Source organism: Myxocyprinus asiaticus, chromosome 12 (assembly GCF_019703515.2).
Source record: "Myxocyprinus asiaticus isolate MX2 ecotype Aquarium Trade chromosome 12, UBuf_Myxa_2, whole genome shotgun sequence".
Lineage (NCBI taxonomy): Eukaryota > Metazoa > Chordata > Actinopteri > Cypriniformes > Catostomidae > Myxocyprinus > Myxocyprinus asiaticus.
In genome coordinates this window covers 46653733-46674336 of record NC_059355.1, presented here as the reverse complement: position 1 = coordinate 46674336, position 20604 = coordinate 46653733, and the positions used below count along the sequence as shown (strand labels likewise).

At 37.4% G+C, this 20604-nt stretch overlaps 1 protein-coding gene across 1 annotated transcript; it reads left to right on the top strand.

The window, feature by feature from the left end:
* Positions 1-2345: 2345 nt before the first annotated feature.
* Positions 2346-9207, top strand: LOC127449482 (growth/differentiation factor 5-like). The gene is made up of 2 exons (XM_051712946.1): positions 2346-3042; positions 7354-9207. Exons 1-2 carry the CDS (start codon positions 2346-2348, stop codon positions 8211-8213), a joined length of 1557 nt encoding a protein of 518 aa, XP_051568906.1. The 3' UTR covers positions 8214-9207.
* Positions 9208-20604: the final 11397 nt, after the last annotated feature.

Sequence of the window (20604 nt, the reverse complement as noted above, 5' to 3'; positions counted from 1 at the left end):
TTTTTTTACACTGTTGATCCTAACCTTTGGATAAAGTTAGCCAAAGTTGTTGGAACATTCTCTGTTAGTTGGGATCCATACAACTGGGGTGTGGGGTAAACCACAGGTCATGCTTCCTTCATCCTTCTGAAAACATCCTGGGACAAGAACACATCTCAAATGTGCTGCATTCACTGTAACTTGTGCCAGCTTGCTGGCCAAAACTGAGGTTTTCACCCCTGGATGAGCATGTTTATGTGTGCATCGTGAATTTCACCTGTGCAGTCCAAAATGTGAGCACTCCTTTCTCAGTGCTGCTTAGAAACCATCTCTCTATCACACAAACGCTCGGCGTTCTTTTTCTGTTTGTCTACGGAGGTGGATTTTTGAAGAATATTTCAGCTCTGTAGGTTGTTAAAAGTGAATGGTGAACAGAAATTTGAAACTCCAAAAAGCACATAAAGGCAGCATAAAAGTAATCCATAAGACTCCAGTGGTTAAATCCATGTCTTCAGAAGCAATTTGATAGGTGTGGGTGAGAAACTGATCAATATTTAAGCCCTTTTTTACTATAAATCTCCACCTTTGACCAGCCCCGACTACTAGGTGGCGATATGCACAAAGAATGCTTATCGCAAAAAACGAAAAATTAAAACGTGGGAGTGAAAGTGAAAATGGAGATTTACAGTAAAAAAAAGGACTTAAATATTGATGTTTCTCACCACATTTATCACATAGCTTCTGAAGACATGGATTAAACCAATGGAGTCGTATGGATTACTTTTATGCTGCCTTTATGTGCTTTTTGGAGCTTCAAAGTTTTGGTCACCATTCACTTGCATTTAGAGCTTAAATATTCCTCAAAAGTATTTGTTTGTGCTCTGCAGAAGAAATAAATTCATTCATTGGGTGAACTATTCCTTTAAGCAATTTCATTGCAAATACAACAAAATATCAAACCAACTTACATCTGCAAACAAATGATTCTATACCTTTTCACACAGGTGTCCTAGCAGAGTAACCACAGGTGTAGTTCATCACATTAACTATGGACATGTTTATCGTTTAAAACCTAACAAATGTATTTTTATCTGAAATGTTTTGCTTGAAAAGTGTGCTTGTGTAACCGGTCCTGCTCGACCCACTGCAAGCGGGATTCAAACTGGTGTCAGCCGGCATGGAGACGGGCATGCTAATGAGCGTCAGTCACTAGTGCACCTCTTGAGGCCAGGGGAGTGAGGTTTACACTCACTGCACAGCTATCACTAACCAACTGGCTCCCGCATCACGTACCAGCTGGCTCCCGTTACACTTGTGCTTTCTTTTTTGTCAAATAAATTCCACTTGCTTTGATATTTTGTTATATAATGCAATGAAACTAATATATTTTAAGTATAAGTCAAGAGTTATAGTGAATAAGGCCTTAAAGTTTGGTATTTTTCTCGCCCAGAGTGATCATATTGCTTTAGAAGACATGGATTAAACCACTCAAATCGTGTGGATTACTTATATGCTGCCTTTAGAGCTTGCATGGACAAAGCACATTTTACATCCATCAAATTATCTTTGTTTTGTTCCACAGAAGAAAGAAAGTCATGAGAGTTTGAGATTACATAAGGGTAAGTAAATGATGAATTATAATTTTTGGGTGAACTATTCCTATATGTTTAAGTTGTTTCTTGATAAGGGAGCATCAGTATTTTATAAAACCATTTTAAACAGCAATCTAATTTGCATATTAGATGATTTGCGTAACAAATAACATTTGCATATGAAATCTGAGCCATGGCTTATACATTGAGGACCCTAAACCAACGCTTCATTCAGGTGACCTCATGCAAAAGTTTTCTGGTTTTATGTATTCAGTGAGTCATGCTTTTAGAAGAAATATTGCACTTCAATAAATCTGGACAGCATGACATCAGAGAGTAATTAAGCTGCTTTGCGCTGGAATTCCTCTTCCAATTCCTGCGCTCAGGTTTGCGCACAATTCAAGCACCTGCACATTTCTGTGTGTGCGTGTTTTCACTGGACGACGTTCAAGCTCTGAGAGAGAAGGAGAGAGAGTGAGAGCATTACGCCATCCTTCCCTCTTGGAAAAAGTGGGATTTAAATAAGTCTCTTACAAGACATCAAGCAGAACCGCTGGACTTCAAGGAGAGCCACGGAGGTTTTGTGAATGCACTCTTGGACCTGCGCACCGGACAAAGCTTGATCACTATGATTCTGACGAACGCGGCTCATAGTAATGGTTTGCACAGACTAATTGATCAGGCATTTCCCAATCTCAATTTTGACCTCTACAAACCTGTTCATGGTAGAGCTGTTGGTCATTTCTCCATCACAAAAACTCCAAGGATCAGAGGATGAAAGTTTTGACTAGTCTCCCTATTTTACTCGGCTGCTGGACTCTGTTATATCTGGACTTTTTACCGCAAGCGCTCTCCCTCACCGGAGTGGCGGCGCAGCGCTCCGGCGGACACCGAAACACCGGTGCGGACAAACTCAATCTAAGCGCTTCACGGTTAACGGTGGCGCACAACGGCACCACGCCCGGAAAGCCCTTTGACAACGCGAAGATTTCTCGAATCAGGGCTGGGCCACCTCCGATAAAGGTCGAGGCAAACCCGGCGACAAACGCGCAAAGCGGCCGCGCCACAGTACCTGTCAGTTTTGGGCGCAGGGAGGCCGTGCGCTCTTGGATACCCAAGGATGCGGTGCGGGTTGCACCCGGCACGGCATCCTCTTTCAGCATCAAACCCCAACCAGGACACAATAAAGGAAATGGGGTTTCCATGCAAAAATCCCCTGCGTCTTCCACGATTAAAGCAGGACAGCCCAAAACAGGGGTGATGAAAAGTATCGCACCGGCTCCGGCGCAGCTGAGAGCGAAAACTCCAGTGAGGCTTGAGGACAGCGAGGCACCCAAACACCCCTTAGTGACGCCGCATGACTACATGCTGTCCCTGTACTGGTCACTGACCAGTGGAGAGGTCAATACTAGTGTCCTTCACGAGGCTGGGATGGCCAACACCATCACTAGTTTTGTAGACAGAGGACAAGGTATGGTATAAATGTTTGTCATGAGTCAATAATCACTGTCAGATCTATTTTGCATAGTTTAGAAGTCATTTTGAAGTCAACCAACTCAAAAGACTGGAGTTTTTTAGGCAAAAACGCTACTTTTGAACACACTTGATTGAATTAATTTTTCTCATTATCTTAAAAACCGTATTGATCTAAAGGCTTTTGCTTTAAGGGACACTCAAAAATGAAAATTCTCTCATCATTTACTCATCCTCATGCCATCCCAATTGTGTATGATTTTTTTCTTCTGCAGAACTCAGAAAAAAATATTTTTAGAACAATAACTCAGCTCTGTAGGTCTATACAATTCAAGTGAATGGTGGCCAGAACTTTGACGGTCCAAAAAGCACATAAAGGAAGCATAAAAGTAAGCCACATGACTCCAGTGGTTTAATCTATGTCTTCAGAAGCGATGTGATAATTATGTGTGAGAAACAGATCAATATTTAAGTTATTTTTTACTATAACTTCTCTTCCCTTCGCAGTAGGTTGCGATATGCACAAAGAATGTGAATCACCAAAAGAAAAAGTGAAAGTAGAGATTTATAGCAAAAAAAAAAAAAAAAGAAAAAAAAAAGGGCTGTTTCCCACCCACATCTATCATATTGCTTCTGAAGACATGGATTTAATTTGCACTTTTATGCTTCCTTTATGTGCTTTTTGGAGCTCCAAAGTTCTGTATACCATTCCCTGGCATTGTATGGACCTACAGAACTAAGATATTCTTCTAAAAATCTACGTTTGTGTTCTGGAGAAGAATGAAAGTCATTTTTATTTGTATAGCGCTTTTCACAACACATAGTTTCAAAGCAGCTTTACAGAAAATCATGCATTAACAGAAAATGAAACTGTAATATCTATTAAGTCTTAGAGTGATCATTGTGTAGTTTGATTAAATATGATTGTAAATTGTGTATAAAAATAACTAATTAAATAATAATTGTATTTATAACCCCAGTGAGCAAGCCGAAGGCGACTGTGGCAAGGAACACAAAACTCCATAAGATGTTGTTTAATGGAGAAAAATGACCTTGGGAGAAACCAGACTCACTGTGGTGGCCAGTTCCCCTCTGGCTAAACAGCATGAATATAATGCCAATTATTTGTGTGCACTGCAGGTCATGGTTTAAAATTAGTAAACTAAATAAGTGTTAAGGGTCAGTGTTTAAACAAAGATTTTGTAAGAACTGTAAGATTTATGACTAATGTCTTTGAAGTTCATCCTTGATTAACTGCAGAAGTTCACATAGATGCATTGTCCTTTGTTAGTTGGCTGATGAAGGCTTTTGTTGGCAATTAATTGATAGTCTGTGTATTCCATTTCAAGAGTATAGTCCATCAATCACAAAGGTGATGCAGGCAGAGATCAGTGACGTGCATCGCAGTTCAACCGGCAGGTTATTTCGGTGAGGTCTATCCTAAATCCAAGGTTCAGGCAGTGGCATATGAATTATCCCATGTCTTATGGTTTGAGTTGGCATCAGTTTATTCTCTGAAGTCCATCGTAATAGACTGAAGTGATGTCTGGCTGGCACCGGCTGCATTTAGTCATCATCACTCAGAGACACGTAGCAGTGGAGTCTGACACCAAGCAGGAACGGAGCTGGATCTGGCCGGCTTTGGTAACCTCGGGATAAGAATTCTGAGGTTGAGACAGGGAAACAAATAGAACAATTTTATCGTAGATGCCATTCAATTTATTGCAGAGTTATAGATTATGATAAATATTTCTGGTGTGTATGAGAAAGAAACTCATACACACCTGGGCTGGCATGAGGGTGAGTAAATGATGAGAGAGTTTTCATTTTTTGGTGAACTATCCCTTTAAGTGCTTGAAATAAGTAATAAGTATTTTTGCAGATAAAAAAATGTGTGCCTATATATGGATTTATTTACATTTTCTACATTTAAATTTCCTTTTTTTTTTTTTTTTTTCTTTATATGGATGAGTTGGAAGAAAAGCAGCCAACAAGTGTCCCTCATACATGGGAACTCCTTCAATGCTGTTGAAAAAGCATCTCAGGATGCAACTCATGAAGTTGCGTGAGAGAATGAATTGAGTGTGCAGAGCTGTAATCAAAGGGTGGCTACTTTGAAGAAGCTCAAATTTAAGATAGTTTTGATTTTTATTTAATATTTTTAGTCACTACATAGTTCCCATACTTCCATGTGTGTTATTTCATAGTTGATGAATTGACTATTATTCTATAATGTGGAAAATATTAATAACAAGGAATGAGTAGGTGTGTCCAAACCAACTGTGTCAATCTGAATCTAGCATAAGACGTTTGATGGACCTCTACTCAAAAAGTAAATAAACTCCTGGGCGGGATACAAGTAGGTGGCCCCAACATGCTTCATGTTAAATATGAACCCACCTTACTTGAGTAAACCTATTTAAAAAATCACTTAAACAAGCTTAGTTTAACATTTGTAGCTGCAGGTTGACTTCTCTTTATCATTTGTACTTTATATGTAAAATTCTCTTTGCAGATATGTAGTTACCTCTTCCTCTTTAGACCACTATATGAAATGCATGTATCTGTTTTGCTCACTTAAATGAATAGTTCACCCAAAAATATACTCAGTTAACCCATTTACTCACTCTCATTTAATTCCAAACCTGTATTATATTCTTTATTCCATGTGAACACAAAAGGAGAAGTTTAGCAGAATGTCCATGCTGCTCTTTTCTATATAATTAAAGTGAATGGTTACTGTGGCTGTCATGCTGCAAAAATGACAAACAAGCACCATAAAATTACTAGGAAAGTAGTCTGTGTGTCTCATGCACATTATTCCAATTCTTCTGAGGCCATACGATAACTTTGTGTGAAGACTAAGCCGGAAATAATCTTATCCTCTGCAGTAGCTCTAAAATCTAATTTGCATATTCAAAATGATCTGTTACAAGACACCTAAGAATCAATGATTTTTTACCTGGGGTAGTGTATCGAGAGGCATTATATTTGAATATGCAGAGGCACAAGTGAGATGAGAGTGACGTGAACTTCTTCAATGGTGCTTTCTATCTTTTTTGGAGCTTGACAGCCACTGTAGCCATTCACCTTCACTGTATAGACCTGGACATTCAAAATAACTCTTTTTGTGTTCCATGGAAAAAGAAAGTAATTCAGGTTTGGAACTGACAAGGGTGAGTAAATGATGACTGCATTTTTCAGTTTTGGGTAGACTAAGTTTAAAATTCTACTGCGCATCATGTCCACACACACAAACACACAGCTAATCAATTGCACTCTTTCTGCCCCTCTCCATGCAGTTCAGATGGTCTTTTTCAGCCTGTGTTAGCGAAAGCCATATGTCACAGTGGTAGGCCCACTGGTAAATAGCTGCAGGTTGATAATAATGCTGTGTTTACGGTATGTTGAGGTTGTCTGGTTTTGATAGACTTTTGAAAGCAAACTGTTCTTGGATAAAATGAAACCTTTAATTTTTTCAATGCACTGCTTTCATATTGCATTGCACACTGAAAGTAAGCACATACACACACACAAACACACAAAATGTGTCATCTTTGCTTGTAAATCCTGAAGGAAAAGCTTAGAAGTGGTGTTTTTAGATGAGATCAGAGTGACTGATATATTTTTATTCTACTCATTTAAAAAATGACAAACGTCTTCCCTTACAGAAAAGCACTGTGATAGTATCATGGTACAGTAAAGCATCAGATGGTATTACCATAGTACTTTTGATATACATTATGGTATTGAAAGAGCACCTTATTTATATACAATGGTGTTTACATGGTAATCCAAGGTACTTCAAAGTCTACCATGGTTTTTAACATGGTTAAACGTCCAAAAAACCAAGGTATTACAAAGGTTTACTGTCCAAACATCATGTTATTATCATGGTGCACGTCTAAAAACATGGTAATACCATGGTACCATGTCCAAAAAGCATGGCATTATCATAGTACATGTAAAAAAACTAAAAAACAATGGTATTACTATAGTACTATGTACAAAAAAAAAACACACAAAAAAAAACATGGTATCACCATGTCCAAAAATCATGGTACTACCATAGTATCTGCCCAAAAACATGGTATTACCATGGCACATGTCCTTAAAAAAAGGTATTACCATAGTACCCTGTAAAAACCATCATCTCATATACAAAAAAAAATCATGGTAATACAGTAATTTTCAACTCATTCAATTCAAATTTGTACAACATTAAAGCACCAAAAATGAATTTTATCTACTGTCATCAGTTCTCAATGTAAAAACTACTCTTATTGAAATTTGACCTTGACTTTTGCAGATGACCGTGTGACCATGCGTCGTCAGAGGTACCTCTTCAACATCAGTTCAATGGAGAAGGAGGGTCTGTTGGGTGCAGAACTGCGCATCCTTAGAAAAAAACATGTGGACTCTCGTAAAGCCACATTTGCAAAGGGCACGGCTTCTTTGAGACTATACACTTGTGCCACAAGTAAGCACAGATCCATGATGCTCCATTCTCGGCCTATTGATCAACACAGCGCCCCGTACTGGGAAGTGTTTGACATCTGGAAACTGTTCAAGAACTTTAGAAACAACCCTCAGCTTTGCTTTGAGCTTGACGCTGTCGATAAAGGCCGACCGCTTGACTTGAGATTGCTTGGCCTGAGTCGGTTGGGAAGAAATACTAAAGAGAAGGCCTTCTTTGTGGTGTTTGGACGTACGAAAAAGCGTGGGCTCTTCTACAATGAGATCAAAGCACGTTCAGGGCATGACAACAAGACGGTCTACGAGTACCTCTTCACCCAACGGAGGATGCGGCGAGCACCTTTGCCACGTGGCAAAAAACTGCCCAAGAACCCCAAACAGCGGTGCAATCGCAAGCAGCTACACGTCAACTTCAAGGAAATGGGCTGGGATGACTGGATCATTGCTCCTCTGGAGTACGAGGCCTTCCACTGCGACGGCATCTGCGACTTTCCAATTCGTTCCCATTTGGAGCCTACGAATCATGCCATCATCCAGACCCTCATGAACTCCATGGATTCCAGGTCCATACCTCCTACCTGCTGTGTCCCAACCAGACTTAGTCCAATCAGTATCCTGTACATTGACTCAGCCAATAATGTGGTCTACAAACAGTATGAGGACATGGTGGTTGAGAGTTGTGGTTGCAGGTAGCGAGAACTTGCTAAAGGCTTTTAACCAAAGCAACTTACATTGCATTGAAGGGAAACATTTTATTCGTATGTGTGCATCCCCTTGGGAATCAAACCCATTGGTGTTGCTAGTCTACCAGTTGAGCTACTCGAACGGTAAAGGAAAATCATTGGAGTTTCCAAACTGAAGGAAAAGTTCTGCAGACCTTTAAAAAGCAAGCATAAATGCTAAGACAAAGTTGAAATAGAAACCCTTGATGTTTCTGACTTTCCACAGGAGCTCTCAAAAATTCCAAAAGGACATTCAACGAGCTGGAGAGAGACAATGGAAAAACTCAAGAGTATGTCTCCCTGTTTGTTGGTCCATTTGTTGAAAAAAGATGTCTATGAACCGCCAAACAGCTTGGAGAAGCCATGCTGATTTCTCATTAACTTCTGTAGGTTCATAAAAGGATTCTGAGCAAATGAACAGACACTGTTGCTTAGGCATTTTTACCTCTGTTTACACAAACCTGTGTCGATGTGCCAACGCAAATGTAGATGTCTTGTTCTTCAAATAATACATTCATGTAAACAACAGATTAGTTCGCAGCTCCTGTACAGGGCTCCAGACTAAAAAAATGACTTAAGAGCCATTGGCTCCTAAACTGAAACATTAAGGAGCCAAATGGCTGTTTTTAGTAGCCAAATCACAGATTTTCTCGATTTAGATTGCTGTTCAGAAACAAGATAGAAAGCCAAAGAAAAGGAAGTCAGCTGGTAACCCATTCATCGAAGGTTTAATAAACAGTATATTTAGTTGAGAAGATAAGTTTCCCTTTTGCATTCCCTTTTGTCTCATAAATGTCCACACCCCTTTCATAATTTATACAAATATAAGAGATAAATGATTTGTTTTTATTTAGTACTGCTCTTCAGAATCTACATTACAGATATTTACATGAAGTATAGCATGCATATAGTAGTGTGTTGTCTTCTTGAGCATCAATATATGTTTGCACCTTGTGTAATAGTTGTCCCTCAATTATCCTAAGTGTCAAAAGCTTGATTATATATGATTTTAATTGTTTTAAAATATTGCTTTAGTCTTTCTTTACTGTTACCAGATGGCCACAGACACAGAGACTACAAGAGTGCAAATTGAATGAAATCCCAGATGCAGTTTATTGTGTTACTTCAGTCCCAATTAATAATAACCAGAAGAAAAAAAGTGGTACACAAAACGGGACTTTTGATTATAAAGAAGCCTGAAATACACATGGGACTCTTATTTTGAAATGTCTGCGCTCCCAGTTGTGAATTCACTGACAGCTGATTCCTTTTTGTTTTAAATATTGCTATTGGTTGATCGGCATTCAACTTGATCATTCAATGAAGCCAAACACTACTTTTAGTGCTTTATAGTCAACATGGAATCAAAATTGACCATATTTACTTTATTAAAGCATGGTCCTGGTCTTATTGTGCATGATTTTTCTGTGCACAATATGCCAAAGAAAAACAGCTGTTTCTCTTCATAATCTTTTATCAAAATATAATAACTCTTGAATCTTTGAATTTACTTATATTAATTGTAAGTGGAATGATAGCTATTGAAAAAAGATGTGAAGAAGTGTAACCATTGGTACAAGTCAAGATGCTCTCGATGGTGAACTTGACCTGTAGCCTCCATGTATGGTCAATAAGCCTCCTCAAATATGGATCGCATTGGTGTTTCGATTGCACTCAGTTCTGGTTTAATTTTCTCCAAAGCCCATTTTTTCACCATCCAATCATTTCCAGATGGATAAAATCAAGTCCAGGATTGTGAGTGGTTTTTCATATTGAATTTAACTGTAGGAATTATGGCTAGCAAGCGTCTGTATTTTCTGTGATGATCCAGTTCATGGTTACTCCTCTTAGGTTCCATAAGTAAAGAGTATGTAACTTAAGTTAACAGAAATGTAAACTGCAATTTCTTGGCATTTAAATGGTGCACAAATGTCAGCACTTTCAAAGGTAGTTTACATGTAAATAAAATAAGCTTCAAACCGAGAACCTGTGCAGTATTTGTTAATGGCAGTCAACATTCACAATAAACAAAAGGTCCCAGAAAAGCGATTTTAAGTGGAAATTAAAATAAATTAATGAAATTCAGGCTATGCTCATATTATGGAGCTTTTGTGATGATAAATTACAGTGTAAAGAAAGATGCTGTCTAATGAAGTGTAAACAGTGTTCTAATCAAGTTTCCAGCATCAAGTATTTGACAGCAAAAATGCCGTGAGATCACAGCCAAAATCACAGCCAATCAGAACTTCTTTGATGTTTGTTATAGGTATGTGGAGTGCAATTTTGGGACAAATGACATTAAACTGTGGGCGGAGCTACCCAGCACGAAGCCACAAATAAACTAAGCGACTTTGATATCGCACATGCATACATTTTCACCACATCTAAACTCAATCAGACTATATTAAAATAGATTCTGTCCTGGATGCTAATTTGTAAATACAGCGTTCCAGATGTGCTAAAATATTGTGAATATCACTATGCACTTTATGAACGTTTACAATTAATATAATAATTTTCTTTGCATTTAAAAAGTATTTACAGATTTCACAAATTGATAGAAACACAGAAAAAAAATGTTTATGTGTTTTGTGTGTGTGTGTGTGTGTGTGTGTGTGTGTGTGTGTTTTATTTATTTATTTATTTACAAATTAATATGTTGATATTATAATTTATTGTTCAGCTATGGGAGTTCATGTGGGAGTTATATGTCTGATATGTGTGATTTTTGAGGCATTAAAGCTTCAAATACACATCGCACAATCCCAGTTGAGTTTTGTGTTGATTTATCAAAATATTGGTGATTTATGAATGTATATATTTCAGGTTTATGCTTTAGTTGTTTTAGAATGAACGGTGTCCGAACACACGATTGGCATTAATGTGCCATGGCCCGCGATTAGCGTGAGATTATAAGAAATGATGATGATTAGTGGATTTCATCAGTTAGAATTCTAAGCAGCCGTTCAGACCGAATGTGTTATTGTGCTAAAAGAAGGTAGATGCATTACAACGAGTAGAACAGAGTGCAGGTGTCTCGAGATGCATTTTTTAAAAGTTCATTTTAGCTTTTTAAAGGGGCCATGACATGAGGAATCAAATTTTCCTTCATCTTTTAACATAGAAGGATGTTTCTGTAAGTTTCAGAACTCAAAACTTCCTCCTCACTGCAAAAAGAGTATTTGTTGAACCCAAGCTGGCAAAACTCGAAAGCTTGCATATTTGGATTTGAGAACTTGTACAATAAATATGTGTACTCGTATGTTGAAATTTACACTCACAGCACCAATGTGAAAACTTGTAAGATAAAAATTTGAAGTTGAATGTTGCAATCCGCACTCACAGACATTAATTCAAAGCTTGTGTTTTGTGAAAATTGCAGACAATTAGTCGCAAATGTGTAAAATGACATCACATAAATACAACCACAGACAAACTTGTATTACACATTAACTTTTGTGCTTTAATTCATTGGCTAGACATCAACCAATAAAATGACTTCATTGCCCCCTCCCCCGTGAACACTGGTCTTGCTCTCTCACACCAGGATTTTACGAGTGCACAAGTGAGTTTTGCTAGGGGTTTTTCGCAAAAATATTTGCAAAAGTCAAGGCGTGGAGATTTAAAGTTGCAGTGCCAGATTTCAGAGGTTGTAAGTGCCGATTTGTGGTTGTACTGCGAAAATGAATTAAAATACAAAAGTTAATGTGTAATACAAGTTTGTGTCTGTAGTTGTATTTATGTGAATGTCATTTTACACATTTGTGACTAATTGTCTGAATTGTGAATTCAGAACACAAGCTTTGATTTTATTGTCTGTGAGCGCAGATTGTAACATTTAACTTCAAATGTATATTTTATTGTAAATTTCTTTATTAAACTTGAGTACACAAAGGTGATTGAAATATAATTCATATTTCTCCAAATTCTATTATTAATTGAAAAAATGAGTTTTAAATTTGACATATAACGTCCAAATAACGTTTATGGTAAAAACAACGAATATCAATGAAGTGCATTAAAATGTATGTTCAATGTACTAGGCAACCATACGTATGTGTGTTGTATACTATTTACTATAGCGTAAGGATGCTTAAAAAATTTATAATGTTTTATTGAAATTGTAAGTCTAATATTATTATTATGTAGTAACTTAAAAGAAAGCAATAAGGCATTGAAGGTTTGTGAATTTTTTTACGGCTGGAGGGGTCCATTGTGTGTCCTGCCTAACACTGTTCATTAACTATGATGATATTCCCATTATAGCACAGCCTATTGTACCTTATTGCTTAAAGCATAACATTACATTAAACATAACATTAAAACATCTGTCTAAGCAGAAACATTAATTGTTTGTAGAATTAGGTTTCGGTTGTCACTGTACATGGCCCTGGATTGTGGCAAAGTGTCAAACTTGTTCAGATTGTACAGGATCACATAGTCTTACAGAGACGTGTTGTGTTTTCACATGTAAGTAGAACCACCTGCTCGCTTGGATTCCAGGGTAGTTTTAACCTGTGGAGCTAATTGAATACAACTTTAATTACCCACCCATTACCCTGTGCAGATTTCACAAAGATGCTTTGGGAAAGCTGATAAAAACATGTCTGTATTTCCTTTGGCCACTAGACACTTACTACTTCTTTCACACTCTCTCACTTTTATAGAGTTCCTGCAGCTTGGTGTGAAGAGTGTGTTTCCTAAACCGTAATCTCTCCTTTTTCCCTCTTTCTTTCAAGTTTAACATTTTTGTTGGCTTGTTATCAACTCTGGCAAGGAGACCTTGACCAAATGCAATCTTACATTACCTTGACAGATGTCTTTACAATTCTATTACATGGCTGGCTATGGCTAATATGTATTGGAAAAAGAAATTAAAGCAGTGATCAAAGAAAAACAATGATTTTAGGAAGAATTTGTTTTAGATAGAGAAAAAGGATATTTAACAAGGGTATAAAGCTCGAGAGAAATGTTAAAACCCAAATACTCGAGTTCTAGAGCTTGTGAACTGCACATTCTCAAGAATATTATATTTGAGTTCAGTATAGGTTATTACTGATTTCAATAGCACAAAACGTTTTCATTTTCTCAGCAAGTTCATGACCCAAATTAATTCCTGACATCCTACCGTGTTTCTAAGAGGAAATACTTGCTTTACACAACCTGAGTGAACACACACAGGGGTGAATTCAGAATTTGTACAACTTTAAAGGAATAGTTCACCCAAAAATGAAAATTCTCTCATCATTTACTCACCCTCTTGCCATCCCGGATGTGTATGACTTTCTTTCTTCGGCAGAACACAAATGAAGATTTTTAGAAGAATATTTCAGCTCTGTAGGTCCATACAATGCAAGTGAATGGTGATCTATTTTTGCTTTTTTTTAAAAGAAAAGGAGAATTAATTTTTGTGGTAATCAATATTTTGCCACAAATGCTGTCGATTGAGCTTAACTTGTTTTGAACCTGGAATATTCCTTTAAAATCATAGTTTTTACCAGACATTAAAGTTGCTGTGTATTTGATCCTAATTTGAGGCCCACCACTGTCACATCCAGCTACAACTCTTTCCTTGCAGTTACATTCACCCTTCCCTCTCATGCCACAAGGGGGCCCCCTATAACTGTCTACTTGAGCCATAACAGCTGTCCGAGTCGTACTTGCAGCTTTTAGTATATTTACAAATAAAAAATACAAATACAAAACGTCCTTGATTTGTGGGGCCCCCTGGTGGCTCGGGGCCCTAAGTGGCCGCTTATACCACTTATAGCTAGAAACAGCCCTGGTCTAAATAAACGCAAACTCTCAGACTGGCATTTCTCAGTGCGGTCAGAATCACATTTATGAAATGCGAGAGAGACTGAAGCTGATCCTGCAGATTCATTATTTTCCACTCTGACATGTTGGGTCTCTCTCACTCCCTCGTCACAGTTTCAGTCGCGATCCAATTGTGATATCTTGATTCATCACGATATATTGAATCGTGACAATACACAGCCCTGGTTTAAACATGGTGCACTGCAGAACGCCTTTATTTTCCTCAACTTTAACGTTGATGTTTCAGTTTCTTTCCAATGTGATTCTCTCATAACATTGGCAGGCCACCCTGTGGGAATATTTATTTTGTCCTTTACATTGTGTTTTATTGTGTTTATTGTAGTATGCCAGGCGTGCTCGCTCCTCACTCTCGACTAAAATGGGAGCTGAGGAGGCGGAATTTACGTTAGAGCTTATAGCTTGTTGAAAGATGAGTACTATGTCCCAGAGCACTGATGTATAGCACATTGTAAGGGCACAGGCGAGAAACTTTCAGGCCCAGAACTGGTTATTTGGTTGATGGAGAGGCAAATCACGCAAGTCATGCTTGGTGTAATAAACTTTATTTATTATTGTTTAATTGTTGCCTTGAGGGGCCCAAAAATAGAAGGGAATTCGATTTCCAATGCGAAAACAGGCTCCGCTGGGAATTACATGGCTCAGTATCAACTGTCAAATGAAACAGAGTAATGCTTGTATTGGGATTTCAAGAGAATACAGATATGTTTTGTTACAATTCTTATTGCATTTGGCCAAAGAATGAAACCTAAGCCTGGTGGGTAAACACACAATTATGCCATGTAAAACAATGCAGCACCGTTTTTAGACATTAAACCACCTGACGCTTGCGTACACAGTGATGTCATTTTCTGTGTATAAAATGTGTGTGCACCCCACGCAGCGTACGAGTTTGAAATATTGTAAATTCCTGCTTTAAAATGCTGCCAGCAAATAGGTCAATCACTCAAGCTGCCTTTGTCAGGCATTGTTCTCCTAAAAAGGAACATTCTGTCATCATTTACTCATTTTGTCAATGAAAGTGAATGTAGAAGGGGGCTGTTAAACTCCAAATGAGAATCATAGAAGTACCATAAAATTAGTCCATATGACTTCTGCGCTATATAGTCTTCTGAAGCCATACAATAACTTTGTATATAGGAACAGACTGAAAGTTAAGTCCTGTAGCTTTTAAATCACAGTTTACACTTTGGCATATTCAAACGTCACTGCAACAAATAATTTTCTTACTGAGAACTTTTTTTCTTATTTTCTGGTAGAAATATGTAAACATCCTTAAAATTATTTAAGAAGCAGAATGGTATGAGAGACATGTTTTCAGAGAAATCTAACAACATTTGGTTGGGGTTACTGCTTAAAGCTAAAAAAAAGCTATTTGCCAATGGGTTAAGAAAAATTTACTTGTTTTTCCCTTTGAATCAACACTCAAAAAATATTTTAGCCTATTTTTAAGATCCACATATTTCCATTTTTAGAACAAAATTGCATAAAATTAAATGGTGTAATGTCTAACTAAATTAACTCAAAATATGTATTTTTTTATATTAAAAAATTACTTAATTCATTTTGATAGAAATTTGTCATAAACTTGCGTAAATCTTAAAATGATTTCTTTTTTTTCTTACCCCATTTGCAAATTGTTTTTGTTATAGGCAAGTAAGTTTTTTTCTTCTTAAAATACTCATTAAGAAATATAATTTGCAGTGCTGGCATGTTGCCATAGGTGACGAGATGCTGTTTGCTGTCAGTGTGTACATGGTCAGCGATACTCTTATACTGATCAAAAATCAGCTTTTTCAAAAAACTACATCGTAAGAAACCCACGTTTACATGAGATTTGAAATAAAGATTATTCTGTGCACTCAATAATTTTAAGATTTACGCATTTCAATTTCATAACAAAATTTAAATACAATTAAACTGAGTAATCTATAAAAAAAAAAAAAAAAAAAAAAAAAAAAAAAAACGAAATATCTGAAGTTTTCTTAATTTGTAAAAAATAAAATAAAATACACAATCAATTTTGATCGAATTTTGTTCTGCAATTGAAATGTGTAAATCTTAAAACTAGGCTTATATATATATATATATATGTATATATATTTTAGTGCATGCATTTACATGCAAGGGGAATCGGGAAAATGGGCAAAAATGTGCTTAAACCATTTATGATTTTAACCCGATAAAAGAAAGCTGTACGTGAACACACACGTCATCAGCTTAAACATAATTGGTGCATGTACAATAATTGAATGTACTCAAGCTTAAATGAAATTTGAAAGGTATATATATATATAAAATGAGCTCCAAAAATTACCAAAAAAAAAAAAAAAAACACTATAAAAGTACCATAAAAGAAGTCCATATGGATGACTATATTCCAAGATTTCTGCAGCTCGACAGGCCCAGTCCCCATTCACTTTCTTGTCTGGAAAAAACAGTTTCTAACATCTCTTTTTGTGTTCCATGAAAGAAACAAAGGTTTAGAATGATGTCAGGGCAAGTAACTGATGACAGAATTTTCATTATTAACTATTCCTTTAACTACATTTGTTTACCAAATCGTGTATGCACTGCACACCTCTATGTGATTTAAGACTGTCATTAGAGTGTAGTGAAACAAGTCAAATTAATATTTCAAAATTGTATAGAGCACAGGCGCAAAACTCTAGATCTTTTAAGTGCTTTGGAAGCTTTCCAGTCTTAAATTTATGGATTAACTAATGGATGGATACAGAATAGTGAGGCAGCTCGAACAAATGTCTAGCAAAAACATAGAGGTGCTTCTGTTCAGCAGATTCAACAGAGATTGATGGATTATAATGATGCCTACGCACAATTTTGATTTGGCATCAGGCAGAGGTCATTATTTAGGTCTTCAGAAAATGCTCAGGTGTTGAAAAATAATATTTGCAGGGTCTCGACGGTAAGTGTGCCTCCACAGAACGTGTCTTTATACCTGGGCATCTCTCTTTTCCTTTCCTGCCCTGCATCTGTTTAAACACCCGTAATCAGAGCTTCGGAAAGCACAGGCAATTCCCACCGAGAATTTTCCAGTGCTTACACAAACATGTCCTTAACTTCTCCTGTTATGATTGGCCATCATATTCCAACTGGTCACACACAGGTATACGGGCACTGCATATGCACACACGCGTGCGAGTTTGTGACGCACAAGCTCAGTACCGGCATACACACACCTACAGTACATGCATTGGTTTGCTGTCATCATAATGCCTGACAAAAAGAGCTTTCATCAGGGCTTGATGATCTTCAGATGAGCACTCTTGAAGCCCTTAAAGGTACACTTAGTGATTTGTTTTGTGATGTTGTGCTGGTCAGTATGGTAGCCGTCTTAGATTTACACAAACACCTAGGGGCGTGGATGGAGCATCATTCAAACGCAATAGTTTCCTGTCACAGGTACCATTGTAGGAATTCACTATTCACAGTGAGCCATGATTAATGTAACCCAAGTGTCCAATAAAAGGGCGGTTACTGTGATGACATTTCTCATCATTTACTCACCCTCATGCCTTTCAAGATGTGTATGACTTTCTTTCCTCTTCTGAACACAAACAAAGATTTTTAGAAGAATATTTCTGCTCTGCAGGTCCATACAATGCAAGTGAATGAGTACCAAAATGTTGAAGCTCCAAAAGCACATGAAGGCAGCATAAAAGTAATCCATAAGACTTCAGTGGTTTAATCCATGTCTTCAGAAGTGATGTGATAAGCAGTGGTGTAGTCGGTGCTATACACACGTATACGCCGTATGCTTACTTTTGTCCTAGGGCTGTTTGCATATAACGAATTTTAAGAATCAATACCCTCAGTATACCCACTTGTTTTGCTGCTTCAGAAGTCCATAATCTACTGTTGTTAGTTTCCCTTTAACTGTATCGGATGCTGTTTTGTGAAACTGGAGATTCTTTGTTGTAACTGGTGCATTATCACTTGAATTCTGCCATTTTCCGCACCTGACAACCGTTGTCGCCGCCATCATCGCCTGAGGGATTTTATGACAATGAGTGGAGAAAGAAAGAGTCACCCTCACATTGAAGCGGTATCAGGTAAAATGAATTAACAAAATATGCCAAACATCCTGTATAATTAGGAATCGTCCCGTAATTAATGGAAAAAATCGCGTTCCGTATGAAATCCATACGCGATGCCATTTGACCCGTATTTTAGCGTCACACACCCAAACTGCTGAGAATGTTTCACAAATCAAGAGAAATTGACCTGAAACACACACACCTTTCGCCTGAGTTGTGTGAGATATTGGCTGTTGCTTTACACGGACGATCAGTGACAATCAGCATGTGATTTCTGTCAGAAGCAAGATAATTTTGTCAAAATCATATAGCATTCGAGTGCATGTTAATTTTTTCCCACTATTGGGATTTTAAAACACCAGTAAATGTCATGAACACCAGTTCATGACATGCCATTACATTTAATTGCATATGTCAGATCTCGTTCTGGAAGAGAGAGAGAGGTAAGAAAAATTGCATTACTGCATTGATTCAAAATAAAATTACAGTAGTACAGGTTTAGTTAAAACACTTAACATGATTTTCTTACATTTCCCTTATGATAAACACGATTTACTGCCAAAACAATGACACTAATCTAAGGAGAAATACACTATTTTCATGTTAAGCCTTTTCTCTCCCTTTCTTTCTTCTTCCTGGTTGTTGTATTAACAGCCAGCAGCCATATCATCCTGCAGCTCTTGCCTGGTTGGCCACTATAGCTAAGTAGGGTTGAGTCTGGCCAGTACCTGGATGAGAGACTTAGTGGGGAAAACTAAGGTTGCTGCTGGAAGAGGTATTAGGGAGGCCAGCAGGGGGTGCTCACCCTGTGGTCTGTGTGGTCCTAATTCCCCAGTACAGTGATGGGAACACTATACTGTAAAAAGGCACTGTCTTTTGGATGAGATATTAAACCGAGGTCCTGACTCTCTGTGGTCATTAAAAATCCCAGGACTCTTCTCGTAAAGAGTAGGGGTGTAACCCCAGTGTCCTGGCCAAATTCCAACCATTGGCCATTATTTATCATGGCCTCCTATTAATCCCCATCCATTAATTGGCTCTATAACTCTACTTTCTCCTCTCCACCAATAGCTGGTGTGTGGTGAGCGTACTGGCACACTATGGCTGCCGTCACATCATCCAGGTGGATGCTGCACACTGGTGGTGGTTGAGGAGATTCCCCCTATACTATGTAAAGTGCTTTGAGTGCCAAAAGCACTATATAAATGTAAGGAATTATTAAAGCATTTTTCAGTTAAAGTTTAGTAGGGACGTTCGCACTGAACGCGTTTTGTGCCTGTCCGAGCTGTTTTTCAATGTAAAGCAGCGTCTCGCAAAGAAACGCCTGTAAATATGGGTCATTCCTACAATTCTGTGTCATTTAAGTGTGTGTGGTATTTATATTGTTACATTATATTACAATTTTGATAGGCTTGTTAAAAAGAATTTAAAAAATTGTTACACACTTCTGTGGGCTTAAAAGTTCTGAAATCCTTTTCTATTGTGCTGTTTCATTTTCTCATGTCTCAAAATCTGCACGTCAAACATCTTTGACAAAAATAAATGCTAAATCGTTGGATTTCTATTTTTTCCCCGACATACAGTTAAGAGTGTAGTGTTAGTGTCTCTCACTAACATGTATTCATTTGTGTAAATGTATCATTTTAACACTGATAGTGGAGGTTTTTTGTGTGCCCCTTGATTTATTGCACACCCTGTTATGTCATGATACTACGACCTTTCATTGAAGATATACTGTATGTTTGGAAATGACATTACAGTTATTTGGAGTTTATAACTCTGTTGTTTTATTTATGTTTTCCTTTATTTTGTAGTGTCAGTCATATGTGGTCAAGCATAACATGTCCACCTTGTTATGGGAAGATATATGGGAAATTAATATAATTTAAAATTTCAATAAACAGTATTTAGGTTAACAGAAATAAAATCATAAATATTAGTTTACAAATAGGTTTCCTAGATATCAATGCTAATGCTAATTTATCCACTGAATGTCCACCCTCATGCTACCCATTTAACTGGATGGACATCTGAATTTTTTATTAATTTAGCCTGACCTGTAATGATGAAACATGAAGAAACTTGTAAAAGTATGTTTTATTTTTCAAAAGTTCCAAAGCCGGAATGTCACTAAATTGTAGGAATGACCCATTTACGACATGTACAGAGTTGCAGTTCCGCCACTGTCTATACGCAGATTATGCAGTCTACAGTAACAGTAAAGTACAATCTATAGTAACAGACACCCCCAACCCCCAACCCCACCCCCACCCCAGGGATTGGGCAATAGTAAACCACTTTTTTTGGTAGGACGACACCACTGGTGATAAGTGTGGGTGAGAAACAGAACAATATTTAAGTCCTTTTTTACTATAAATCTCCACTTTTACTTTCACATTCTTCTTCTTGTGTTTTTGGCGATTTACATTCTTTGTGTATATCACCACCTTCATGTATATCTCAAGGCGG